At 48.0% G+C, this 27,672-nt stretch overlaps 3 protein-coding genes across 4 annotated transcripts in view; 2 read left to right on the forward strand and 1 right to left on the reverse strand.

Annotated features, from left to right (window-relative positions):
• Positions 1 to 10,194, forward strand: part of ARPC2 (actin related protein 2/3 complex subunit 2) — a 39,178-nt gene extending 28,984 nt beyond the window's left edge. The window contains exons 7-10 of the mRNA XM_044670743.1: positions 2,890 to 3,016; positions 5,501 to 5,601; positions 6,076 to 6,176; positions 9,745 to 10,194. Coding sequence (XP_044526678.1) covers positions 2,890 to 3,016; positions 5,501 to 5,601; positions 6,076 to 6,176; positions 9,745 to 9,769 — 354 coding nt within the window. The 3' untranslated portion in view covers positions 9,770 to 10,194. The remainder of the gene's footprint in view (positions 1 to 2,889; positions 3,017 to 5,500; positions 5,602 to 6,075; positions 6,177 to 9,744) is intronic.
• Positions 10,195 to 20,747: 10,553 nt separating this feature from the next.
• On the forward strand, positions 20,748 to 21,922 carry GPBAR1 (G protein-coupled bile acid receptor 1). The gene has a single exon (XM_044667541.1). It carries the CDS (start codon positions 20,748 to 20,750, stop codon positions 21,738 to 21,740), a length of 993 nt encoding a protein of 330 aa, XP_044523476.1. The 3' UTR covers positions 21,741 to 21,922.
• A 239-nt stretch (positions 21,923 to 22,161) lies between these two features.
• LOC123240141 (angio associated migratory cell protein) lies at positions 22,162 to 27,426 on the reverse strand. Of its 2 annotated transcripts, none has more exons than XM_044667542.1 (11): positions 27,156 to 27,426; positions 26,652 to 26,813; positions 26,063 to 26,182; positions 25,518 to 25,657; positions 25,063 to 25,207; positions 24,146 to 24,229; positions 23,880 to 23,995; positions 23,516 to 23,619; positions 23,306 to 23,396; positions 22,993 to 23,147; positions 22,162 to 22,633 (listed from the first exon to the last, which is right to left on the reverse strand). In XM_044667542.1, the coding sequence occupies exons 1-11, from the start codon at positions 27,274 to 27,276 to the stop codon at positions 22,558 to 22,560; spliced, it is 1,314 nt and encodes a 437-aa protein (XP_044523477.1). In that variant the 5' UTR covers positions 27,277 to 27,426; the 3' UTR covers positions 22,162 to 22,557. The 2 variants fall into 2 exon arrangements, with proteins under 2 accessions (XP_044523477.1, XP_044523478.1); XM_044667543.1 differs by having other exon boundaries at positions 26,652 to 26,810; positions 27,156 to 27,425.
• Between the last annotated feature and the right edge of the window lie 246 nt (positions 27,427 to 27,672).

Genomic DNA, 27,672 nt, shown 5'->3' on the forward strand with positions numbered 1-27,672 from the left:
AAAGAACTGGAAATAAACAAAACCAGGAAAACATTGTACATAGTAACAGCAATATTGTGAAATGATCATTTATGATAGACTTAGCTATTCTCAGCAATACAAAGATCCAGGACTGTTCTGAGGTACTTGAAACAAAGAATGTGATCCACCTCCAGAGAAAGAACTGTTGGGAGTCAGGATGCAGATTAAAGCATACGATTTTTCAATTGTTTATTTGGGCTTATCGTTGGGGGTTTTGGTTTTATAAGATTACTCATTCACAAAAATGAACACTATGGGGAGGGAATTTTTTTTTATTTTAAAAAGAATTTTTAAAAAAAGAAGTTCATGTACCTCTCATTTAAGGTTCTGTTCCAGACCTGCAAGCTTCCAAAAAATTGAATTTTTATCGCTGCTTTCAATCCCTATATAAGGGTAGACTCAGATCAAGTGCTTATCCAGCTTCAGGCCTTTTCCCATTCCCTTAGCTCTTAGAACCTTACGCTCTAAGGCAGGGGTCGGCAACCTTTTTGGCCATGAGAGCCATAAACACCACATTTTTAAAAATGTAATTTCATGAGAGCCATACAGTGCTCACAGTGCACGCTCCTGTAACAGCGCCTGAAAAAAAATTGACTATGGCTCCTGCAGAAAGAGCCATATCTGGCCCACAAAAGAGCCAGATATGGCTCGAGAGCCATACGTTGCCGACCCCTACTCTAAAGCTTCCTTCATCTACTCTGTCTTTATTTTCTGTGAACCAGTTTATATGCATGTTATCTTACTCATCAGAATGTAAACTTCTCTAGGGTAGGCTCTGTTGTCACTTTTCATATTTGTGTATGTAGTAAATATTTTGACACAAAGCTGGAGTTACATTGAGTTTAAAAAAACAAGGTCTGTTTCTTGTTAGCAATTCCAGTCTGAGTAGAAGTTAATATTTGTATGATGTTTGAGATCATACTTTTAAGTTTTCAATCCATATCTTTGTACCTATATTTTAAAAATTATGTTGAAATAATTCTTGCCTCTCTTCACATGTAATTCAGGAGAGGTTTATCGCCTAATTTTTGGAAACATGGGGACATGACTAAGTTTCTTAAATAAAATAGTTTGTAAGCACTTAACAAATCCCTTGTTTAATCATTTCTTTACCTTAAGTCCTAGTCTAGAAATCCTGTTAATAATAACTTGTGTTTGTGTAACACTTTCAGACTCTGAAATTCTTTACAAACATTAAGTCTGATTTGTTCTTTAGAATAACCCTGTAAAGTGATGATTATCTCCATTTTACAGGTGTGGAAACTGGCTCAGATGTTAATAATTTGAAGCAGAATTCAAACCTAGGTCTTTCTAACTTCTTGTCCAGCCATTTGTCTACTATACATATAGTATTCTTGGACTTTATCTTTTTAACTAGCTATCCCAGTTTTTTTCCCTCACTCAAAAAGAAATTTACCTTCAACCTGAATCCTTAACCAGTGGACCTGATATGCTATTAGCAAATAAGAAGGGAAAAGAAGTAAAGAAATTTCTTAAACCATTAGCAGAATAAAAAGATATTTTCTAGAATGAGTTGATTCTTAAAAACCTTACTTAGCTGTTAGAAGCATCTGTAAAAACTTACTCCTCAAGCCACAGGAATTTCCATTCTGAGTCATCTTGACTCCCTTTCTCTCTCAAAGCAGCTCCCTTTGCAAGCATCAGCTGAATAAGAAATGTAAGCCTGTTTCCTCTGAAGTTTTTCCTTTTGAGGAGAGAATGCATCTAAAAGGAAATCAAAGAAACCCAAATCAAATCCTTAGACAATTAAGTGTTTTCTACACACTAAGGCACTAGGCTAAGCACTGGAGATTCAAAAAGAAAAAGCCCCACCCCACCACCAAGTCACTGCTCTGAAATATCTTATATTCTTAGAAGACACTATGTAAACAGCAGGTGTATGAAAGATATTTGGAGGAGATGAAAATAGATGGGATTTGAGCTGGGTTTTGAAGGAACTCTGGGTAACCCATAAAGTAGATACGGCTATCAAATGTTCTAGGAATGAGGGGCAACCAGTGCCAAGAACATGGAATGAGAGGTAAAAGATCTAGATTGAGGAATTCCAAGTCGACCAGTGTTACTAGGATGTAGAACAATGAGAAGAGAGCAGATTATAAGAAAATTGGAAAAGTAATAAGGGGCCAGGTGATGAAGTGGTTTGATTGCCCAACAAAGGATTACAGAATTCTAGAGGGAAGAGTGAGCCACTGGAGCTCATTGAGCCAAGCATGAGCCAAGCAACTAAGTTGATATAATATTCTTCAATACTGCTGTGTCTCGGAATAGGGAGACAGAGGGACAGACAGATAGACTGACTGACTGGGGGGTGGAGAATGGCTGATCAGTGGAACGGTCAGAAAACATACATTTATTGATTAAATTTACTGCTTTATTTTATATAGGCATAGTTCATGGTGCCCCAAAGCAGTAACATCAAAAATCACTGACCCAGAATCATCTTAAGAGTATAATAATACTGAAAAAGTTGAAAACATTGCAAGAATTTGCAACTTGTGCCAGACACAATGTGAGCATATGCAATTGGAAAAAATGGCATCTATATAGACTTGCTTGCCCCTAGATTTCCACTGATCTTCAGTTTGTAAATAAATACAATATCTGCAAAGCTCAATAAAATTAAGTGCAATAAAAACAAGGCATGGCTGTAGTAAATAAGCACTTGCTACAAATCATCACAAAAGTCAGAAGTTTTCCGATAATATACTCAGATAGGAGAAATAAGTCCATAACTTGTTTCCCTTCTCCACCTTCCCCCAATAATTTCAAGCAGTTCCCTGTTAGCATGAATTTTCCTCTTAACCTGATGCTAAATTATCTCTTTTCCTTTTTCTTTCCTCTTTAAAGGAATTCAAAGAAGGACGCAGGGCCAGCCATACAGCTCCGCAAGTCCTCTTCAGCCACAGGGAACCTCCCTTAGAGCTGAAAGACACAGATGCTGCTGTGGGCGATAATATTGGCTATATCACTTTTGGTGAGTTGAAAGGAATTGAGACCTTCATGTACTTGTCTCAGTACTGAATTCAGAATACAAAGTACTAATAGACTTCTGGATGGAACTTGTTCATATTGAAGAGGATGAGCAAGAATTCTGAAATATCTTTGCACAGTCGCCCCATGGAGACAGGCTCTTTAACTTTTTTGTTAGAGGGATAAAGGGAAATGAGAATCTGATTTTATCAGTGTTAAAAGATGTGATCATTAAATCATATTTCAAGTGTTAAATGTCAGCATTTCTTGACCATTTCTGAGCTATGATTACTCTGCTTTTAGAATTGCATAAAATGCTGCCTAGAAGAGGAGTTTCGGTTTTTTGCTCCCTGAATTTTAAGCCCCAGCTAGGTGGTTCACCTTAAACCCTTTCACTAAATGAATCATCTCTTTTTGCCTTTTCCTTTGACATTCGGAACTGAAAGATTATGCCAGGACAATCTGAAATCAATCCTTCAAGCACCTTTCTTTGGGGGAATTTAATTGCATTTAATATGCCCCAAAAGGTGAAGTTTGAGATATTTTCACATAATCTCAGAAAAAATTTGCTTTAACTGTGGAGTTAAATGAACAGAAGTAAAATGGAAAACAAAACTTATTATAAATGGGACAGTAAGGGGGCAGCTGGGTAGCTCAGTGGAGTGAGAGTCAGGCCTAGAGACAGGAGGTCCTAGGTTCAAACCCGGCCTCAGCCACTTCCCAGCTGTGTGACCCTGGGCAAGTCACTTGACCCCCATTGCCCACCCTTACCAATCTTCCACCTATGAGACAATACACCGAAGTACAAGGGTTAAAATTTAAAAAAAAAAATTAAAAAAACAAAAACAAAAACAAAAACAAAAAAAAACAAATAAATAAATAAATAAGTGGATAAATAAATGAATGAATGAATGAATGAATGAATGAATGAATGAATAAGTAAATAGATGGGACAGTAAGATGGCTCAGGAGATTGAAAGCCTGTCCTATGGGCAGGAGGACCTGAATTCAAATCTGACCTCACATTTCCTAGCTGTGTGACCCTGGACAAGTCACTTAACCACCATTGCCTAGCCTTTCCCACTTTTCTGCCTTGGAACCAGTACACAGTATTGATTCTAAGATGGAAGGTAAGGATTTTAAAAAAGAAACAAACGATTTACCATCAACAACTACAAAAATGAGGACTTCAGTAATTACCTGGTCCTAAAGTTGAACACTCCCCTCCCTCCCATCAGGGAAGAGCTCTGCTTTAGAAGATTCTCCTATTTTCGTCCTTATTTTATACATAAACACAATAACAACAAGGTGAGGAGCAAAGCAATGAGCAGCACACCACTTCCAAGAACTACCATTAGTGATTGTGGTTGTACAGTAAATCAGTTCTTACCTTTCCCTCTGTTGATCTCCTTTAAGTTTAGAACAGCTTAACCCAGATAGACTCTGCTTGTTTATGGATAAATTCGGTTTTTTTCATTTCCCAAAACTCTTATTACCAGCACTGAAATCTCTGGTGAGAGAGAGAAGGAACAAAGGGACTGACACCTTTAGCCATGTCTTAGGGAGTGGGAGGGAATTGGTGATGGAATGATGAAGGTAGCAGCTACTTCCTGAGAGATGACCACCTAAGTCTACAGAAAATACAATACGGTTTCATCCTTGTCACATAGAGCCATCTTGGAATATTAGATAAAATAACAAATGGAACTAGAAGGACCAAGCCATTCGTGCCTTGTGAAGGTCTTTATACCTTGGAATTAATGCCCATTTCATGAGAGTAAAAGCTGTCTGGGCCTGCTCAGGCTTCCAGTGGTTTTATTAATAGTATTTTAAATGATATATGCAACATCACTCAAGAATTATCTTCAATAACAAGATGATTAAGACAGGTGGTTTGGCCCAGTGGAATTGTGCATCGTCTAAGGAGGGTTAGGGGATTTAGGGAGAGGGAAAGAACATGAAACATGTAAATATGGGGAAATATTCAAAATTTAAATTTAATTAAAAAAAAAAAAGGTGGTTTAGATTTCTTCCTGAGTGATTAGTGTCAGTTATCTTCCACAGAATCTGACACCACCCCCACCTTGTAGAGAATTATCTAATATCCTCCATAAAGAGGAACTTGTAGTCCTGTGATGAATAGGGGACAGATTCCAAAATGAAATGTTCATTCCTAGAACTGTGATCTAGAATGACAGGTCAAATGGAAAACTCTGTCCCTTTGTGGAGTGTGATTCTGAGCTATGTGCCCCTTTCCCTTTGGTATCCAGAGAGCTTCCTACATGCCCTCCTTCAAGAACACAGCCATTCATTGCCACAAGGAGTGACTGAGATTACCTAGAGAGAAGCCCTAGTTGCTTATATGTGATTAAGTGAGTGGGTTGTGCTTTAGAAAAGAAGGCTGGGATCTAGCTGAAGCCTTGTGTTCCTTTCACCTTTCTTGGGGCCCTACAGGGCATACTGATGACTTCTTTTGTTGTTTTTACAGTGCTGTTCCCCCGCCATACCAATGCTAATGCCAGAGACAACACCATTAACTTGATTCACACATTCCGGGATTACTTGCACTATCACATCAAATGCTCTAAGGTAAGAGAGACCCACAACTTAACAGGAGCTAGAGGAAATTTTCATGTCTTCCAGACTGCAGCATTGACAATCTAAGAAACTTCCCAAGTAAGTAAGGCTTTCTGGCCACAGACTTGGACTCTCAACTGTAGGAAAATGTCTCAAGAGATCATGTCTTTTTCCATCCAAGTTTCCCCACTTGTTCTTTCATAGTTTCCTATCTACTACTTCCTTTCACCTTAGAGACCACAACCTGGATCCTATATCTTTCAGGCCTCCCCACCCATGTCTACCCCCTGGGTGCATCCCCTTTTTCCATTACTACATTGTAGGTGCCATTTGTCTGAAAAGAATAGTCAAAAATGGGAAGAACTTGAGTTCTCCTTCCTAGTACACAAGATTTTCCTTAGAATCTCCTTCCCAAGGAGAATCAGAATATCTTTCTGTAATGTTAATTTCAACACTCCCTTCAGTGTATAATTTGTTTGCTTCCAGGCCTATATTCACACACGAATGAGAGCAAAAACGTCTGACTTCCTCAAGGTGCTGAATCGAGCTCGCCCAGATGCAGAAAAAAAGGAAATGAAAACAATCACGTAAGTAAAACAGGTCTACATCATCAGGATCTCTCTTCTTCATTCTCTAGAAGAGAATGTTGTGCCTCCAGATAAGCTCTTAGAGTTCAGGCACACAATACGAAAGAAGGATTTCAGATGTTTGTAAACAAGGTTGAGCTTGCTTCTGCCCAAACTCAAATCTTATTCACCTGAAAGAGAGCATCAACTAAGGAGAAAAAGAGAGAATGTGTATGATCCTTCCTTTAATAAAATAAGTATTCTTAAGTTGAAAAGTAGCTCTTGAGGATGTTGGAGGACATGTTACCTTTTCAAGGGAAAAGACTCATTAGCAAGACTGGAACCCAGGCCCTAGCTGTGCTACATGGCAGGCTACTTCTCCAAAGCTGTCTTTTTCACTTGAAAATGTTTGATTCTTCTGCTACTGTCCCAGAAGAGTTTTAAGGGCATGGTAGGAACATAAGTTCTTTTTTGAAACACCTCAGGTCAGGGATCAGATGGCCTGTAGAGAGCTAGCTACCCCACCAAGGGGCTTGGCCAAGGTTGGCTCCTCTGTCGAAACAGCACCAATAGTGGTTGCCCCATAGATAATAGAAGCAGACTTTCCCAGCAAACATTAAGAAACCTGCCATGTATACTAGACAGTGGATGGAAATCCAAATCCAAACTGAAAAAGCTGATCCCTGTCTCCAGGGAGCTGATAACTTAGTGTAATCTTATCAGAGCTGTCAGCTCCCCAAGCAGGTTTGATGAGATGTTTGGTGCTGCTTTCCTAAAGTGCATCTGCTTTATCACCCATTGCCCTGGAGTCTTGGTTTTCCCTGTTATTTTCCCCTCCCTTTTGTCCTGGTCTACATTTAACAAGTAGAAAAATGTCCAGGACTTTGTTGAGGTACCATTCTTTACCCCTACCTTCCACCTCTGGATATGAGAACTTTCTTTAATTGAATCTGTTGCTGCTGCTAATTGAAAGGGGTGAGGAGGGTGCCTGCTGTGTCTCAGTATCAGAGGTCTGGCCTATATGAGTTTTCATTTTTAGAAGTGTTAGGAATTCTGCTCAAAGCACTTTCTTCATTTTTTACATCTGTGAGGTAAGGACATGCAGGTTTTATGACAGTAATAAATTGATACCTGGAGACTTTTTCAGCTCTTTCAAATTAAGCCTGCTCGAATTGCCACCTAAAACTGAATGGTTCCTTCTGAAGAGATGACTGAAGGCAGAAGTGAGCACATCAGGATGTCCTTTCTGCCACTTCCTATGCTGTATATGGGCAGATGTCTGAATGGGCAATAAAATCCATCCATGCTGGGCAAATCACTTAACCCCATTTGCCTAGCCTTTACTGCTCTTCAGTCTTAGAATTGATAGTAAGACAAAAGGTAAAGGTTTAAAAAAGAAAATAATCATCAGGAACAGTTAGGTAACTCACTGGATAGAGTGTGCCAGCTTTCCAGGAGATCCTGGTTTCAAATGTGGCTTCTGATGCTTCTCAAATGTATGACCCTGGGCAAGCCACAACTCTCATTTCCTGGCTCTTACCACACTTCTGTCTTAGAACCTATGCCTAGTATCAATTCTGACACAGAAGGAGGAGGTAAGGATTTTTAAAAAACCCATCCATGCCTGGGGTAGGATGGTGATAAGCTGTTCCCTATGGTCAAGGCAGAGTCCTGCTGCTACCTGTTTTAGTTCTTGTCCCTTCCTGAAGTTCACAATGTCCCCTCTCCCTGCTTACTCTTCACAGGAGTTCCTTTTTCACCAAGTACCACATGGGTGACCTCAGTCGTGAGGTCACTAGCTTGGAGCTGCATTCAGGGCCCAGTGGAGAGCCAGTCAGTTCAGTTGAGGCCAGGAGATGAGACGACAGATAGGTACAACAGAAGGGAAGCTTGTGTCGGTCAGCCTGTCAAGACCCAGACAGGAAGACCGGGTAGCGTAAGTAGCTAGGTATAGGATTGCCTTCCGGATGACTCTACCTTGGTACCAACTTGTCCACCCAGAGGAAGAACCAGATGTAAGCCTTACTAGGTACCACCTGCCTTAACAGGCAGCATCTCTTAATGGACATTTTCTCCCTTCCAAAAGATTTCTCTACATAACTACATAGTCATCAAGGGTTCTTGGGGGCCAGAAGCCAATAATTCTCATCTTCCTGCCCACCAAACTTTTAACAAAAGCTCTTCTTAAAGAGTAAGAAGGTGAATTTAATACTTACCTTGTTTCTGAGCAAAATATTAAGAAATGGGGAAATGACAAGGACAGGGAAGAATTGGGTAACTAAGACAAACTCTTTGACCCTAACCAGAAGTCAGACGATCCATTTCCCAAATGGAGACTGAATACACATTCGAAACAAAATTCCTCCTAATGAATTGCAGCATTTTCCTGAGCTAGAAGAAAGCAGAATTCTTGAAGAAGCCATATAGGAAGAGCTACACCTTTCCCATGGCTTTCCTGCTCTCCAGGGAGACTAGATAGCTGTGGAAATTAAGTAGTCAAAACAAACTGCCATGATGGGAGCCTTCCTTTGATAAAAAACAGGGAACTGGGCAAGAGGAAAGCTCTGGATTTTTGGGGCTAGCATCTAGGATTAGAAGCTCTTTAAGGGATTTCTTTGGGAATTTTACTGGGAGGGAGTGGGGGTCCTGAGGGGGATTAATAGAGCCCGAAGCCTTCAAAGCAGTATTTATTAAGCATCTGCTAGATACCAAACACTGTACATGGCAGCAGGATCGCATTTCCCAATTAAGATCTGACTTCCCAAGGTTTCAGCGCCAAGCAGAAATGCTTTACAGACCGATAGACAAAATTACTTCTCATTTCCTTATAAAATTAGAAATGCTTCAACTCTGGTCTGTCACAATCATTGGGGGGGGAGCCAGGGACCAAAATTCATAGATACCCCAAGAACACAAAAAGATCACGTTCTAGGGTGCTTTCATAGAGCTGGTGTCTTCAAAATCTAATAGTCAAAAATCATGACTGTGACTTTCTTGTAAAGCCAAGAACTCATTCTTTGGCATTGAACCAGATGACCCCCTGAGATCCTTTTCAGGCCTAGATCTTTCATTCAGTGATCTGATTCTATCCCTATGGGGAAAGGCACAACAAGACTTTCATCTCTCACTCATGCACATGGATACACCCTGGCTAAGTGAGAACACCTTAACTGCCTTTTAAGAACTAAAAAGTCCTAGACTTTTTAGAAAACAGCTGGTTCCGGTCCCAAAAAGTGTCCAGGCTTCCTCCCATCCTGTCTTAATGCCTTTACATATCTTTCCTGGCTTCTCACAGTCACTCTCTGAAACCACCAAAGTGCTCAGCAGCTTCAGAAAAAGTTTCTGTGAGAAGGGGGCAAAGGACTCTAAAAACCATCTCCAGATCCCCTTCAGCTCTAATTCTATGGCAGTGAAAACATGCCTCCTATAGAGACTCCTTTCATTCACAAGGCTGCCCAAGAATCCTGGCTCTTCTCTTCCTCCTCTAGATTTCCTGTCTTATCTCGGGTGGCCCCATCCTTAGAAATATGGTGGGGTGGGATGACCAGCCAGCAAGAGCCTGGCCCTCACATTTCTTCTCTTTTCCAAGGGGGAAGACATTCTCATCCCGTTAAACTCATGGGAACACAAGAGGCTGATGACAGAAGGCTGGAGCACTTGCTACCGGATAATCGTAGCTTTTAATGTTGCACCTCTCCAGATTCTAAAGGAATTCTCCCATTTTGGTTCTATTTTGTACACGTTTGGAAAATAATCTGCAGAATCGAGCTGTGCTTGCAAGGACTTCAGAGTTCCCAAGAATTTTTAAAAAAGGAATTCCACTTTGATCAATTTAATTCCTTTTCTTTATCCCTCCCTCACCACCACCCTCCTTCTCTCACCCTCTTTCCAAGCTGTTTCGCTTTGCAATACGTTACTGGTAATGAGTTGCAGGAAATACAATATTAACTTGTTTTTCTCCTCTGAGTATTTGAGTTTAAAACTCCTGTATCTAAAAATACGGTTGGGGTCATTAATAAAGAAAAATCTTTCTATCTTATGTGAGAAGTTGGTGTATTCTTGGTCCAGGAAAAAAAAAAAACAACTAGATTGGAAGTTAGAAACTGAATTCAAATCCTGGCTCCAGCTTGCTGGGATTTTGAGGCCCAAAGAAAGTGTTGGGCGCTGATGTCTAACGTCCCTTCCAGCTCTCAGTCCATGATCCTATAATGCTTAACTTGAGACCCAATTTGCCTTGTCCCCCTAATGGTCAGCTGGGAAATTATTAGCCTAAAGGAAGCCTCAGCGACAAGTATGGTTTTTATGATTGGGAAAGTTGGCAAGAGCTAGTCACCCTGATTTTAATGGATCCAGAAGGCCACCTGGTCAGCTGGCTAGGGCGGTCCGCCAGGAAGCTGACCAACAATATAAATGTGCCCTTTTACACGGACTTTCCGCCTGCCCAGGCCTAGGTGCAGTAAGGAGTGAGGCCCAGCCCTCCCAGAACCCACATTCAAACAGGACCGAAGGAAGTTGGGGAGTCCATGGGATGGCGAGCCACAGAACAGCCCATGCAGAAGCCTGAGTCGAAGGGGCCCAGCTCGTGCTGCCCAGATACTTCCTGGCCCGGGAGCCGCCTTAGGCCTGGGGTACACAGCGAGGCGGGGGGCCAGGGAAGTGTGTCCACCTTAGCTCCCGTTTCTGCCTTTTGTTTATTCTGGTTCGTACAGCCTTTTTTTCATTTGGTTCTTATAAACCCCTCCCTTCAGTCTTGGAATCAACACTGTGAAATGGTTCTAATGCAGAAGAGGGGCTCCCGCGGCCTCAGCTCCGGAGGTTCTGGGCGAGAGGAGGGCCATTCCCCTCGGTGAGGCCACTCCTCCATTGGGCTTCTTTCTCCCCCGATTTCATCCATCGGGAGCCTCCTGGGTCCCTTTCCCCCGCCCAGGGCACAAGTATTTCCTGGCGCTTCAGGGAGTCCCGGGGTCCAGGGAGTGCAACTTGAGCGAAGCTTACCGGGGCGAGTGCGCGGGAGCGAGCCTGGCTGGGGGAATCCTCGCCCTCCCTCGCCCCCGCCCGCCAGAGGCGCCCCTGGCCTCCTAAGAGTTTTATAGTCGGGAAAGCGGCCGTCCAAGGCTGACTCCTGGGGCCCCCAGGGGAGCCGAGGTCGTCGCCAGGGGTCCTCACGGCCTCGAACATGCAAGGATGGGCCCTGCGGAACCAGGGGCCAAGCTGGAGCGGGAAATGAGGCCACAAGAGGGCCGGAGGCAGCAGGGGAGGCCGGGCTCCACCAAGTTCTCCCCGCCGCTGCTTCCGTTGCCTGGGGCTGCCCGTCGAGGATCCTGGCCTCCCCATCCACGCGGCTCTGGCATGGCCCAAGCGAAGCCTCCACGCCCGGAGGTCGCCTTCCTCGTGGAATTTCCTCGATTTTAAACCCGCACCATCCACCTTAGAATCCCGACTCCGCGGGGATCTCGAGCGCTTCTTTCCTGAGATCTTTGCAGCCTGTGTGGTCTGGCAGAAGCTATGTTTGGCCCCCGTCCCAGAGCGGACCGCCGATTCCGCGGGCACCGCCAACCTCCCCTCCCTCCCCGCCTCCGGAGCCGTTCTTCTGCCCGTCTACGTCAGTCCGGATCTGCAAGGTCCAGCCGGGAATCTAGAGGATGAGTCCTTGGAGGGGACGGGACGGGACAGGACTCGCCCAGGGGCTCGGGCCGCTAGTATCCGAGGTAACGGCGGAGCCCGGCTCCTCCTGACCGGAGGCAGCCACCCTGCTTCTGCCGAACCTGAATGAGAAGAGGGCATGCCGCCCGGTGACTCAGGGGAGTGAGAGCCAGGACCTCCGGCCTCCGGGTTCAAATCTGGCCTCAGACACGTTCTCGCTGGGTGACCCTGGGCAAGTCACTTAACCCCCATCGTCTAGCCCACACTGCGCTTCTGCCTTGGAACCAATACCTCGTATTAAATCTAAAATGGAAGATGAGAGTTTAAAAAAAAAAAAAAAAAAAAAAAGATGGAGTAACTGGTTTCTTTGCGTAGTAGTTTGAGGCAACACTGCCCCCTTCTGGGGGTTGTTAAACCCCGGCAGTTTTCTGGTGCTCCCTCCCCACCCCTCAACCCCCAAAAAAGGCTTCTGTCCGGCTCGGTCTCAACCCCAGTAAGAACGAACCAGGGCCGAGCCAACTAGGTGTCTCAGTGGATTCAGAGACCCAAAGTTCTGCGTTCAAATGTGGATTCAGACCCTTCCTAGCTGGGGGACCCTGGAGAAGTCGCTTAACCCTCATTGCCTAGCCTTTGGGGCTCCTCTGCCTTAGAACCAATATTTAGCATCTTTTCTAAAACAGAAATAAGGGTTAAAAAAAGAATGAACCAGGATCCATCCTGCCCCAACTCAGGAAGCTTTCCCTGAGAGACAGAGTAGTAAGTGTTACATTTGGAATCAAGGGGCTCGACTGGGTCCTTATCCTTAACCTAAAGCATAGAGCTGACCTTGGCCCCCTCATCAATAAATCCAATGATTCCTTATTGCCTCGAAATAGAATATAAACTCCCCCCTGGCCCTTCAAGCCTCCATGATGTGACCCTGACTGCTCTCTCCCATCTCATTCTCCATCCTTCTCCTTCCCAAGCTCCATACAGTCCAGGTAACCGCCCTTCTAGTGTTGCCCCGTCTCCCCGTCTGGGTACCAGTTGTCCCCCTTGTCCGGAATGCCCTCCCTCCTCCTCCCCTTCCTCTTAGAGCCCCTCATCTTCTTCACGACAGCTTCTCTAAGAAGACTTTCTTCATGCCCAGTCCCCATCGCCACCCAGTGCCTTCCCTCTCAAAACCACCCTGAATTTATTTTTGTAAACATCCTGCATAGACTCATTTATTTTTGTTCTATCTTCCCCGGTAGAATGTAAGCTCCTTGAAGGCAGGGACAGTTTCATTTTGGTCTTCATATCCCCAGTGCCTGGCACATAGTAGGTGCTTAATAAATGATTGACCATCAGTAATGAGTCTGTTCCTTATCTGTAAAATGGGGGGAAATGATGCCTATATATTTGTTATGAAGTTCAAATGAGCTAATCTATAAAGAGTGATTCCATATAAAAATACAGTATTTTTAAAGAGGAAAAAAAGCCAGCACAATGGATCAATACATCAAAAAAGCCTGCTTGTGGATCCTGCTTCTCCAAGGGGAGGAGGTTAAAAGTGTCTTTTCACATTTCTTCATTGGAGACCTGCTTGCTCATTACAATTCCCTTACATTTGCTTTTTATTTTTAAATTTTCTATAGTTCTTTCCATTTACATTTGTAGTTACTGTGTATATTGTTTCTTTGGTTCTGCTCGCTTCACTCTGCATTGGTTCATTTCGATTTTCCCACGATTCTCTGCATTTACACACATCATTCCTTTCTGCACACTAATATTGCATTAAACCCATGTGCCACAATTCGTATGGCAGTTCCCCAATGGATGAGCAACTACTATTTACAGTTCTTAGGGATCACAGAAAGTGTTGCCATAAATATTTTAGAATATATGGAGACATTCTTATTCTTATCTTCCTTGTGGTACAAGCCCCACTGGGGAGTTTCTGGTTCAGAAGGTTGGGGCATTTTAGTCACTTTATTTGCAAATTCCAAATTGTTTTCCATAACATTTTTCATATTCTACAACTCCACCAACAATGTATTAGAGTGCATATCCTTCTACATCCCCTCCAACATTGACTGGCCATTTTTTTTTGGTCATTTTTAGCCAATTTACAGAGTGTGAGGTAAAATCTCAGGATTGTTTTAATTTGCATTTTAGACACATTCCTTCATAGGGTTGTGAATACATTGTAATTCTTCATTTGAGAACTGTTTGTCTTTATTTGCAAATTCCAAATTGCTTTCCATAGTATTTTTCACATTCCACAACTCCACCAACAATGTATGAGTGTGCCTATCCTTCTACAGCTCCTCCAGCATTGACTGGCCATTTTTTTGGGTCATTTTTAGCCAATTTGCAGAGTGTGAGGTAAAATCTCAGGGTTGTTTTAATTTGCATTACTCTTATTAGTGATTTAGACACATTCCTTCAAAGGGTTGTGAATACATTATAATTCTCCATTTGAGAACTATTTGTTTATATTATTTGACCATTCATCTATTTGGGAATGGTGAAGCTAGCTTTAGGAAATATCAGCTATTAGTATTTGGGGGTGCTTCTCTCCTAAGATATCACTCAGAAGAACCTCAATACCTTTTCTGTTCTCAAGTCTTCTAAACAGGTAAGGACACCCAATTCCCCTCTACCTCTCCTTGACCTCCTAGAATTGATTGTTTCCCTCCCTACTTCCTCCTTCAGAAGAAACCTAAAAGTGTGTTTTCTCCCATGATCATAGAGAAGAGTGCCCAGTAACTGCCTGATAGAACAGGGAAGTTCTCGCCCAACAACCTTTCCCCCTAGAGCTCGTCTTTTGGAAGGAGAGACAAGAATCCACCAGGATCCTCGAGGGGGTCCCCCCTATCCAATCCTAATCGCACCAGCCAGTCCCCAGACTTCATCAGACGGCTTAGAAGACTTTAAATATTTAGGGAAATGAAGAGAGATTAGGGGGGAAGAAAGCAGAAGAGCCGGGTCTGGAAGAGAGGCTCTGGCAGCTATCATCTCGACAGCTAAAGCAGAGAGGGATCCAGGGAGAAGTCTCAGGGTGAAAGGTTGGTAGCTGGGAAAGCAGCCTAACCAACCAAAAACATTCCGTGTGGCCCTTCCGAGAAGAGAAGGGTGAGCCAGCTCTGAAACTCGAAGCATGAAGATGGCCAGTCAAAGGTCTGGCGGGACAGAGGCCGGAACAGAACCCAAGCATGCCGGCTGGCTCTCCGCCCCGCCGAGTCAGATGTGTTCCCACATCACTCTCCACACGGAGTTTAAACAGAACCAGAGAAGAAGAAATGCAGATATCCTGAGTCCAGACAGGAGAAAGGCCAAGGCTGGAGAGTGAGGGAGGTCTGTTTATCCCTCATATCCAGGAGGCCCCAAAGCCTACACTGGTTATCCAGGAGCATGTCTAAATTCTAGACATTCTAGACGGGAACATCGTCTTCTTACCCAATGGCAGGAGGATGGAAAGACCCATAATCTTCCTACTTCCTCAGCGCCCAGGAAAATGACTGAAGGTCTGGAATTCTCCTTCCAGGTTCACAATCAGAAGTGTTTCCCACTTTCTGCAGACCCCCATCTCTCTGATCTGCCCTAAAAGGTCAGAATTCTCCCCAGATCTGAAGGAGAAGGAACTCTTACCAGTGACTAACACAACACTTTGGTTGTCAGTTATTAAAAAAAGACTCTTCTCTGCAGCAGCAGGGTGGCTCAGAGGGTAGAAAGCCAGGTCTGAAGATGGGAGATCCTGCGTTCAAATGTGACCTCAGATACTTCCTGGCTGTGTGACCCTGGGCAAGTCATTTAACTCCCATTACCTAGCCATGACCACTCTTCTGCCTTGGAAGGAAAGGATTTAAAAAGGAAAAAAAAAAGACTTTTCAGGGGGGTCTTGTCCAGTTTTAACCCTTCTCTCAGTCAAGAGGGAAGGAAATCAGAAAACATTCCTCAGTCTCCCTTCAGTGACACTAGACTTCAGGCCAGAAATGGATTCTACTCCTGACTTGCAATGGTTGGCAACCTTTTTGGCCATGAGAGCCATAAACTGCGGGAGGAGGATGGAGGCGGAAGTAGCTGGAATACGGGCACATCCTGGGGCTCTGCCCTGACTGGCAGGTTGGGAGGTGGAGCCAGATATGGCTCAAGAGCCATACGTTGCCGACCCCTGCTTTAGAGGGAGGACAGAGTGAAAACCTGAGTTTGAGGAAACCTGGGCTCAGATGCCTGCACTAATACTATAGCTACATGACCATGGACAAGCCACAAGCTCTCATCTGTAAAATGGACATCATTCCAGATTTGCACCACGTTCCTAGTAGATAGTATAAGGGTGAAGATTTGCTTACACACATGATGATCATCCCTCCCACTATAGGTTCTAGCTGACTTTTTCTATTGAAAGCCTCCCTCTGGTTTCTGTCATGGGAATGAATCTCACTATTCAAATGTTTTTCTCTAAGAAAACTAGCCACATTCAGAGGAAGAACTGTGGGAGGAGAAACACAGAAGAAAAACAACTGCTTGATCACATGGGCTGATGGGGATATGATTGGAGATGAAGACACTAACATAACTCTCATCCAACTATCAATAATATGGAATTAGGGCTTAATCAATGATACATGTAAAATCCAGTGGAACTGTGCATCAGCTAAGGGGGGTTATGGAGGCTTGGGGAGAGGGAAAGAACATGAAACATGTAACTATGGGAAAATATTCAAAAGAAAAATAAAAACAAAAACAAAACAAATTAATTAATAATAATAAAAATAAATAAAATGAAACATGTAACTATGGAAAAATATTCAAAAAGAAAAATTTTAAAATAAAATAAAATTTAAAAAATCAAATGCTTTCCTCTCCCTCTCCCTCAGCCCCAAGAAACCCCACTGACACAAGACCAGGCTAGGCTGGAGAACAGAGACTGGACGCTCTTGCTTCCATCCTTTCTCCTTTCTTTGCCCTGGAAGTCCTTTCTAGCATTTTGCAGAGTCTCTCAGCCTCTCCTTTGCTCCGATGTTTGGGTGAGAATGGAGGGAAAGGAGTCAGGGAGATCCCACGCAGGGCCACCTGTACATAAGATTGTAGATGGAGAGCTGAAAGGAGCCTCTGCTAGGTTAGCCAGTCAACCCCCCTCATTTTACAGAGAGGAAACTGAAGTCATGACTTGTCCAAGGCTAACCAGATAGGAAGGGGCAGAGGCAAGATTTGAATTGAGAACCTCGGATCCCAAATTCATGGATCTTCCTCCCCTCATCTTCAACATGTCCTGCAGTGCCCTCCTGGACAGTCTGCCCTGTGGCTCCTTTCTCTTTGCTGACTCCCTGATCAACATTTTAGGAAGTCCCACGACTGTATTTCACATCACTGGGCTTTTTTAAACCCTTCCCTTCTGCCTTAGAACCAATACTGTGGATTGGCTCCAAGGTAGAAGAATGGTATGGACCAGGCAATGGGAGTTAAGTGACTTGTTCAGAGTCACATAGTTAGGAAGATCTGAGGTCAGATTTGAACCCAGGACCTCCCATCTCTAGGCCTGACTCTCCATCCACTGAGCCACCTAGCTTCCCACTTCACATCACTTTTGACTAGACTCCTGGACTCCACCTCCTGACCTCAGGCATTGCCCCTCCCCAGGACTTGTCATCCCACCACCCACCATTTTCCAGCACCTCTCTATGTATATGGCCTCGGATGCTCACTAGCTGTGTGACCCTGGACAAGTGACTTACCCCCATTTGCCTCCATTTCCTCATCTGTAAAATGAGCTAGAGAAGCAAATGGCAAACTAGCTGTGGGACCCTGGGCAAGTGACTCAACCCTGTTTGCCTCAGTTTCCCCATCTATAAAATGAGCTGGAGAAGCAAATGACAAGCTAGCTGTAGAACCTTGGACAAGTGACTCAACCCTGTTTGCCTCAGTTTCCTCATCTGTAAAATGAATTAGAGAAGCAAATGGCAAACTAGCTGCAGGACCCTGGGCAAGTAACTCAACCCTGTTTGCCTCAGTTTCCTCATATGTAAAATGAGCTGGGAACAAAATGGCAAACCACTCCAGTATCTGTGCCCAAAAAATCCCAACTGGGGTCAAGAAGAGATCGACACAACTGAAAAACCAATTGAACCACTCTGAGTATTGTCTTCCCCTGTTCAATGGAAGTTCCTTAAGGGTCTAGTTTGCTAATATTTGTATTCCTGCAGAGAATTAGTACGCACTTTAAAAAGCAATCCTATGTGACTTACCCAAGGTCACAACGAGTAGATGGCAAAATTGGGATTTGAACATAGGTCTATTTGGGGGGTTGGTGACAGGAGAAAATAATAGGGACTGAGGGTGAAGACAAAATAGGGATTGGGGTGGAGAGGGGAGACAGTAAAAGCTCCTACTCCAAAAAATATCTCCCCACCTCATTCTTTAGGGTTAATATATTGGTTTATGCAGTCCTTTCACTCACATCTGACTCTTTGTGACCCCATTTGGGATTTTCTTGGCTAAGAGGCTGGAGGGGCTGCCCATTTCCTGCTGCAGTTCATTTGACAGATGAGGAAACCCAGGCAAACAGGGTGAAATGACTTGCCCAGGGTGACCCAGCAAGTGTGCCGTTTTCTTCTCCAGTTCATTTTGCTGATGAGGAAACTGAGGCAAGCAGGGTGATCGTGCCCAGGTCACACAGCTATAAGTGTCTGAGGTCCCATTTGACCTCAGGTCTTCCTGATCCAGGCCCTTTGCCATCTAGCACTGTGGAGATCTGGTCCCAAGAACAAATGCATGGGGATAGGGTGTGGGAAATCGGATAGAAGGAAAACTTTCCGGAAGAGAAGTTCGAATCCCAGTTTAGGCACTCACCTAGCGGGGTGGGGGTGGGGGGACCCAGGGAGATGGCACAAGCGAGGGCCAGCCAGGGTCCAAGCCTGGGTGCCCAAGGAAAGGAAGCTGTGAAAGGATGGAGAGGCAGTGATGTTCCCCACTTCCCAGGGCTGCCCAGTGTGGGGAAGCTCCCACCAGCTCTCCTCCTCCACCTCACCCCGCCTCAGAAGGGCGGACCTGCTCCGGAGCACTCCCCCAGGCTTTCCTTCCCGCCCTCCACGGTGGGGGCCGGGGAGGCAGCTGAGCACTGCCCAGAGCCTGGGCCCTGGCAGGCAGGCAGGCAGGCAGGCAGGCAGGCAGGTGGGCGGGAGTTTGTCCTCACTTGGGTACCACCAGCCAGATGTACCAGATGTACAGCCAGGGCAGTCCCCCGGGGCCTGGAGGACAGGACTCAAGACTGCGGGCAGCTGAGGCTTGTAAGTAACCCCTCTGGAGAGAGGGCTCCTACCCCAAGATCCTGAAGAGGTCCTGGTCAGCGGCCCCCTCCCTCGGACCCAGGCAGCCCAGGGCGACGACTCCTGCAAGTGAGCTTGAATCTCAAGTCCCAAGAAGAGGATTCAAATCCCATTCCTGCCCTTTGAGCCTCTTTTTCTTTCTCTGTAAATCGAGGCTCCCTCCCAGCTGCAGAGTTCCTGAATCACCGCCCATTCTGCTACCCTGGGAGGCGGAGGAGGCCGAGAAAGGGGGGTTCATTGGCGGGGGGCATTTCGTGGAGAGGGGGAAGCAGAGCGGGAGCCAAGGCAGGGCCGGGCAGCGCGGGGCTCCGGCTGGGTTCTCGGAGTGGATGGATTTGCACCCGGAAAGGTTGCCGTCCCTGCCTCCTGTAGAGCAGTGTAGAACGCAGCCTGATGGGAGGTCAGGAGCCCTGGGGGTTTGTGGGACCTCGTGGGGAAAACCTGGAGCGAAGGCTAGAAACCACGGAATGACTGCATGGGAAAGGAAGAGGGATGGATGTAGGAGGTCTGCTGGGGGACGGGGCTAACGCAGGCCACGAGTGGGCACGCCTCTAGGGAGACCCTCGATTCCGGGAGAGACTCCGGCGCTCCCTGACACTGGCAGGGAGCCCCTGGAGGGAAGGTGGTGGGGGGAACCTCGAGTCGGGTGCGTGAGCCGGGGACTAGGCTGGGCGGAAGGAGAACGACAGGCCGGCCAATTCGCTTGGGGTCCCTGGGCTTCTTTGCTGGACTTGCGGAGGGAAAGCGTGGCGTTTAAAGGGGAAATAAGGAGACCGGGGAGGCTAGACATGTCCGATTTATTGACTCTGTTCCCAGCAACGCGATCCCGTCCTACTGACCGAAGCTGCGAACTCCGGGGCCCGGGGAGGGAAGGGATCGCAAGGTCCCCGCTTCCTCAGGTTGGGCTCAGCCTGGCCGGAGCATCCCAAGCCCAGGAGATGATGGGATCAGGGAGGACCCGGGGCCCAGAGGGAGGTGCCCATCGGGTCGGCCCCGTCTCCTCCCCATCACGAGGGTCCCGTCTGGCCGCCGTTGCCCCGAGGTCTCCTCCCCTGAACCAAGTGGCTGCTTCCTCCCCCCGCGGGCCCCTGCTTGCCCAGGGACTGCCCAGTGTTGTTCCCGTTGCTAGTACATCGCGGAGCCAGGTTTATGGGCTGGAAGTCCTACCCGGAGGCTGCTCAATGATCTGTGATATACTGCGAGTGCGGGGAGCCAGGGGGGAGGGTGCTGGGACGGCCCCAGGCCTTGGGCTCATCCTCCTAGTTCAGGCCAACCTAAGCTCCGGCCAGCCCCTTCTTGACTTTTGGGGACTCCCACAGCTCCAAGCTCCCGTGGCTGCTGTAGTTGTTCCGACCAACAACAGGAAAGGAAAAAGGGGGGGGGGGGGGGAGAGGCAAGCTAGGTGGCTCAGGGAAGAGACGGGAAATTCTGGGTTCAAAAGTGCCCTCATAGACGTCCTAGCTGTATGACCCTGGGCAAGTCACACCACCAGGCGCCTGGCCCTTACTTCTCTTTTGTTTGGAACCAATACTTAATAAAGAGAAAAACTGGTTGGGGTTAAGGGCCGTGTTTCAGCTCTGTCCTCCAACGGAATGAGAGGCTGGCCAGACAGTGACACCTAATCCTTGGCCCCTTTCTCCTCTCCAGGAACCCCACCATGGCATCTAACAGCACAAGAGACAAGCCAGACCCCATGCCCCAGTTTGGGCTTTGGTTCTCCCTCACACTGGCAGGCCTCATCGTCGGTGCCAACCTGCTCCTGGCAGTGGGAATTGCTCAGGACCGCCGCCTCCGAAGCCCTCCTGCCGGATGCTTCTTCCTAAGCTTGCTGATGGCTGGACTGCTGACGGGGCTGGCTCTACCCACCCTCCCTGGGCTCTGGGGTCAGAGTAGGCATGGGTACTGGCCCTGCCTCCTCCTCCACATCGCCCCCAACTTCTCCTTCCTCTCTCTGCTCGCCAACATCCTTCTGGTGCACGGAGAACGTTATTTGGCCATTCTGAGGCCCCTCAGCCCTCCCCGAGGAGTCTGCTGGGCCCTACTGGTGGCATGGACTGCCCCCATGCTCTTTGCCAGCCTGCCAGCATTGGGCTGGAACCATTGGGCACCTGGTGCCAACTGTACATCCCAAGCCATCTTCCCTGCCCCTTATCTCTACCTCGAAGTTTATGGCCTTCTACTGCCCTCTGTCGTGGCCACTGCCTTCCTCTCTATCCGGGTGCTGGTCACTGCCCGGCACCAACTCCAGGATATATGCCGGCTGGAGAGGGCAGTGTGCCGAGGTGGCCCTTCAGCACTGGCACGGGCCCTCACATGGCGCCAGGCAAGGGCACAGGCAGGGGCCACGTTACTGTTCGGGCTGTGCTGGGGCCCCTATGTTGCCACCCTCCTCCTCTCAGTGTTAGCATTTGAGCATCGACTCCCTCTGGGGCCCAACACCCTTCTGGCACTCAACTCTTTGGGCAGTGCCAGTGCTGCAGTTGTACCTATGGCCATGGGGCTTGGGGACCGGAGATATACAGCCCCTTGGAGGGAAGCTATGCTGAGATACTGGAGAGCCCTCCAGAGAACAGTCGCCCATTGCAGATCCCAGCCTGGACCCAGAGCCACCAACCAAGATGGCAGCCCAGGCCAGGGAAATGGTGACTGAGTGGGGAGTCAAGGGGCTCTTCCAAGACCCTGCTGCAGGGATCCCGAGGGCCCATCTCCCCTGCGCCTGCTCCAGGGTCCTTCCTTCTCCTGGGAAGACAGAGCCTCAAGTCCGAGTTATCATCCCTTCCAGGTGGCTCTTTTCACCATTTTTGTCTGTTGGAATAAAGTTACTCGGCCCAAGGTCCCGGCTCTCTTGCCTTCCAGGTGTCCAGTTCTGAAAAGAGCAGTGCCCCGGGGGAGAATGGAGAGAGGCAGTCTAGTGTCTGTCTGTCAATGCAGGAGGGAACTTTGGGGAGGACACAGGTGACAGCCTACCCCTCAGAGAGAACAGTGAAACCCCCCCTCCACCCAGCCAGGTCTAGGCCCCAGCCATACAGTGCGCTGCTGCCCCCACCCCCCAACTTCCTAGAGACAAGGGCTCTGGGAATCATATTTTATTTACAATTTTTAAAACCTCTGTAACCATAACCCCTTCCCAACCCCCCAAATATCTCAAAATCCTAGAGGGCCTTGGGGGCAGTGAAGAAGGAAAGAGCTCCTAATGGCTGGTTCCTCATCTCCCACAACCCCAAAATGAATCAGAGCCCCCAGTGACACCCGTAGAACGGCAGAGCTTAACTTGCTCTGGGAGGGGGGCAGTGTCTATGTGGAGAGGGGATGGGGGGCATCTAGGAGATGACGTCAGAGGGCAGCACAGGGCACCACTCCTCTCCCACTGGCTTCCCTGGCAGCCCCTGGGTGGGGGGGAGCCAGCCCCCTCCATCTGCCCCTCTCCCTCTAAAACAAGCACCCACAACCAGGGCCTGGCATCTCCACTAACGGTCAGGTCTCTGGACACAGAACACTTTGGCTTTGTGGTCTCCAGATGTGGTCACCACCAGGGAGGCATCTCTGTGGGGAAAGATCACAAAGAAGTGAACGCTGTGGGATGGAGGTGGAATGGGAAAGGCCACCAGAGAGGCCAGAGCTGAACTGGGATGGGGCCTCCAGCTTCTTCCACCTCGTCCCCTCTCTGTCCCCTCAAGAGCTGCCCTGCCTCCCTTCTCCAAGATGCCTTTTTGGGGCCCTTCACACCAGGGCCTCCCTCTGTTCCTGGTCTCCAGTCTGTTGTCCTCACTAGACTGTGAGTTCCTCAAAGAAGGACTGTCTCATCTTTCCTTGTACCCTGACATACTTAGCACTAAGGGCTAAGTGACCTCTCCAGCTCCCTCCCTCCTCCTGGAAGACCTCCTCTCTCCAGGTCCACTCACTTGCTGAGAGCGAAGTCGAGGATCTCGGCAGTGTGGCCCCGGTAATCACTAAGTAAGCGTCCTGTCCGAGCATCCCAGAGCCGTACGGCTCCATCGAGGCTACAGGTGTACACCACGGCCGCCCCCTCCTCCCAGAGCAGCTGCACGATGCCTGACTGCAGGACAGAGAGAAGGCACAGGGCAGCAACAGACCCTGAGAGGGGGCTGAGAACAGGAGGGGAGAGGGGATGGGGCAGAGGGGCAAGGGGAGGAAGCAAAGGGATGGCCATTCTCTCCCTGCACTGGAGGTGTGCTGAGCCCCACACTGCCATACCTGGTGCTGGCACCGGTGTCTCAGGCTCTGTGTAGACAGGTCGTAGATGGCCAAGGTCCCATCAAGGTAGCCCACAGCAGCCAGTGGCATCCTGGGCAGAGGGGTAGGGTCAGGCCCAAGCACAGGTGTCCACCCTGCTGACCCCCATCTCCCTCATTTCCCTTCCACTTCCATCACAGCTGCCCTGGTGCTGGACCCAGGTTTACTCACACATTGCAAAAGCCTAAGGACTCCACTGAATTGGACTCGCTTTCTTCATCCTCCCCAGGGTTAGGCTGTGGACCCACAGTCTCTGGTCTGAAAACCCCTACCACCTAGGGAAAAGAGAAGAGATCAGAGCCCAAGACACAGAAAACCCTGGGCAAGCCCTTGCTGAGCACTGAGCCTCAGTTTCCCCATCTACAGGATGAGGGAGGTGGGTTAGATGATCTCCCCTGTTCCCTCCAGCTCTAACACTTAACAATCCTATGATCCTCTGGGGAGAGGAAATCATGGAAAGTGGAGGAGACAGGATGGAGGTCAAGGAAGGCTTGGGAACAGGCAGGCTCCGTGTAAATGAGCTTTCATCACTCACCTTGCCAGTGGCTGCATTTACCAGCTTGGCCTGACAGTCCACAGAACCAGTGAGGATCAGGCTCCCGTCCAGGTTGGCAGCCACACATGTCAGTGGGCCCTGGTGACCTTCGGCTCCTAGAGTAGAAAGGGAGAGATGAGGGAAGAGCCAGGGCCTGCCCCCCTCCCTCAGGCCCACCCCTATATCTTCAGGCTTGGCAGCTTTCTACATCCAAAACCTCAAGCCCCACCAAACCCCATGACTCCTGGCTTTCCCATTTCCAGTACCTTTGAGTACATGGATGGGGCTTCCCTGCTTCAGGTCCCAGACTCTGACAGTGCCATCTTCATAACCAACCACAGCTTTCCGCCCTGGAGCCCCACAGACAGAGCCAACAGAAAGAGAGGAAGAGAGACTCTCTCAGACTCTCAAGATACTTCAGATATTCCAATTAAGAGCAGTAGGAAGCAGGCACAGAGAATGAGATGCTGCCCCAGGAAGGAGCAGCAGAGTAGGAGGAATACCTCCCCGGAGAAGGGAAGCTAAGAACTCTCAGGAGCTTCATGTCCTGAAAAGTTTGGGGAGAACAATCATGGTCCTGATAACTATCAAAGCTGTGTTCACAGTGTACTTTGCTGTTCAGTTATGAAACATATTCATGCATAAACCTATTACATCCTTGCAAAAACTCTCTTAAGCACCACAGGTATGCTTTACAATATGCTTATAAATGAGATATTAAACAGTTTGTCCAAAATCACAAAACTAGTTAATGAGTAATAAATAAGTGGTCAAAATGGGAGTCAAACTGGGTCTTCTGGTACTAAAATCAAAGCAACCAAGACTTAGAAGGTGTCTCAAAGGCTGTCTGCTGCAACTCCTACCCAAAAAGAGACCATTTTCCAACACATCAGACCAGCTTTAGCCTTCAGGACCCAATAAGGGGAAGTCCATCACAACCCAAATCAACTTGTAACTTTTGCCCAACTCTGTTCAGAAGTTTGTTGGTTTTTTTCTGACCCAAAGCCCAGCTCTGTTTTTCTTCAACTTTCACCCACTGTTCTTAGTTCTACCTCTGAAGGCCAAGAAGAAGGCAATCACTTTTCTATATGAAAATCCATTAAATACTTGTAGCTAATTTCTCCAGAACATCTAGCCATGGCCTCTCTGTTGTGAAAAGAGGAGCAGGGAAGGAGGCTCTCACCATCAGGGAGGACTCGGCCACAGGTGGCTGGACAATTGGGGCCCTGAAAGGTCTTGCAGTCACCGTTAGGGACCTTCCACATCCAGGTATTGCCATCAGCTGTACCTGCCAGGAGGACAGGTGCCCGAGGGTGCCACTCCATCCACTGGATAGGTCAACAAGGAAGGAGAGCAGTTAGCCAAGATAACCCCACACCTCCCACTTCAGTAGGGGTCAGGGAATTCCATTTATCCCACTAGACTTTTCCCGTTTCCAGTTTCAAAGGCATCATATATGAATGGGACTGTCAGGATGATAGTTATAGTCTGAGCTTTTTCTTGTTATGTGTTTGGGGCAGGGAGATTAATCCAATCAACATAACAGAATCTGGACTCAAAGCTACATCTCCAACTCCCGGCTTACCACTCCCCTGGGGAAGCAATACCTTTCACTCCAACAGACCCCAGAATACTCACCTCTAGGTCCCCCACTTCAAAGGACCAAACCTCCTCCTTGGTGTCCACCTGCCACACTTTAAGAAGGCCACTCATGTCCCCAGTGGCCACCAAGGCAGAGTCATGGCTGAAACCAGCACAGGTTACAGAGTCCTTATGACCTAAGAGGTGACAGTGGGGTAGAGAATTCATACTGGAGAAAGAGTAGCATGTGGGCAATCTGGTCCCAAAAGGCAACCAATGGAGGTATGAAACACAGATGCCCTGCCTCCTAAGGTTGGCACCACCAGGTCACAAGTACAGAAACTGAGGCAAGGGTCGTGTATTCTACAATAGAAGGTTGTATCTATAATCCCTGTAGTTTCTTAAATCCAAAATTATAAGTTCCCTCTTCTAGGCCCCTCAATTAAATAGTACACACTGCCCTTACAAACTTAACCAATTATTTCTTATATGCACAGGCTGCTCTATCCCTGCCCTTTCCCAAAACCCACCTCCCTCATGAAGCCCCAAAGCATTGATCGCCTGGGCTCAGGCACTTTCACCAGGTCCCTTGGCCTCCTTACCTGGACATTCCAAGAGCAGCTCTCCATCACTAAGCCGCCACACAAAAGCTTTATCATCTTCACCCCCTGTCACTGCCAAAGTGTTGGTCTTGGGGTCCAGGCTCACGCAAAACACCGAGGCTACTCCAAAAGAGACAGGGGTGACCCCACAGCAGAGACCCCTCCCTTTCTGTTTTTTTTTTAATCTTTTAAAAAAAAAAAAGAAACCCTTATCTTCCATCTCAGACTTAATATTGTATATTGGTTCCAAGGTAGAGGAACCGCAAGGGCTAGGAGTCTCACAACTAAGAAATGTCTGAGAACACATTTGAATCTAGGGCCTCCCATCTCTAAGCCTGGCTCTGTATCCGCCAAGCTGCCTAACTGCCCCCTTCTGTTCTTTTCCTAGCAGAACCAGAAAGTGTTCTTTCCTAAAAGAAACAGAAGGAGGGCTCCTCAGACACTTAATCAGTGCTTCCTGAAATCAATTCCCTGCTACTTCCCCAGTAGGGAAGGGGTCCTGCGCTGAGGCCAGGGTGTCACCAGGTCCTCCCTGGAGAATGAGTGGGAACAAATTGAGAAGATGCACCAGGGGACATCCCGGCTCTACCTGAGTGATGGGCAAAGGTGACCTCGCTGTCATCCGGACTCTCCATGCCGCCATCCACACCCTCGTCCACTTCGTCTCCCCACGCCTCGTCGGCTCCCTCCCCTTCCAGCTCCTCCTCTTCCTCAAAGTCTACTCCGTCCATCTCCTGGGCCAGGTCATCTGCTTTGGAGGGAGAGGCACAGGGAGGTAGAAGTGTGTGTGTGGGGGGGGGGGGGGCGGGTGAGCAAAGAGGTGAAAACAGGAATTTAATGAGGTAAAAGCCGGGAAGTACCAAAGGGGCTACAGGAATGAAAGTCGGAGGATGTTAAAGGTGTACGGAAAAGGTGAAAGGGCAACGTGGGCAGCTGGAAGTGGCATAAAGTTATGGAAGTGGAAGCGTGAGAAGCAAAGGTTCAAATGTCATAGGTCACCACACTAGGCTGGGATGGGGGCTTAAGGACCCAGGGTGAGGTCAAGGGTCAGGGGTCAGGGCCCTGCCTGCTCCTCCACGGGAGCCGCTCTCACCGGGGTCGGGCGGGCCGGAACCCAGCTCCACCACCTCGATGATCTCCTCGTCGCCATGGAAGTGCAGGGCCTCCGGGGAGGCCGCCCCGTCCTCGGGCCCTGGATCAGGATCGGGCTCCATGAGACTCAGCGAAGCTGGTCCAGCAGCCGGGGCCCAGCCGCCTCCAGAGCCACGGCCGCGCGACGCCACCTACCACAGCCCGGCGGAGATGGGACAAGGGGCGGTGCTTCGGCGCAGAGCGACGCCGACCTCGCCAACCGCGAAGGGACCCCGGCCGGCGGAGCAGCCAATCAAAAGGGGCCGTTGGTCGACGGCGCGGGGGTGAAAGGGCGGCCTGGAGTTGTTCGAGAGGCAGCTCCACCCCCGCACGCCAACAACTTCGCCTGCGTGCCTCCACAGGTTAGTGGGAAGGGTAGTTCTCCCAAAGCTGCCGCGTGGGATTCTGGGAGGCGTAGTCTTTATCCCCTTGGCTAGACGTAGCAGAACTCGAGAGTCTCGCTGCCCGCTTGAACCCAA

This window comes from Gracilinanus agilis, chromosome 3 (assembly GCF_016433145.1).
Source record: "Gracilinanus agilis isolate LMUSP501 chromosome 3, AgileGrace, whole genome shotgun sequence".
NCBI lineage: Eukaryota > Metazoa > Chordata > Mammalia > Didelphimorphia > Didelphidae > Gracilinanus > Gracilinanus agilis.

Bases quoted from the DNA above. Each gene is read 5' to 3' on its own strand.
- GPBAR1 (XM_044667541.1), top strand. From the start codon at position 20,748: ATGGCATCTAACAGCACAAGAGACAAGCCAGACCCCATGCCCCAGTTT.
- LOC123240141 (XM_044667542.1), bottom strand. From the start codon at position 27,276: ATGGAGCCCGATCCTGATCCAGGGCCCGAGGACGGGGCGGCCTCCCCG. The intron at 23,996-24,145 runs GTACTGGAAATG...TTTCTACTCTAG, and splicing joins CCCCATCCATGTACTCAAAG to GAGCCGAAGGTCACCAGGGC. The intron at 23,620-23,879 runs GTGAGTGATGAA...TCTTTTCCCTAG, and splicing joins TAAATGCAGCCACTGGCAAG to GTGGTAGGGGTTTTCAGACC.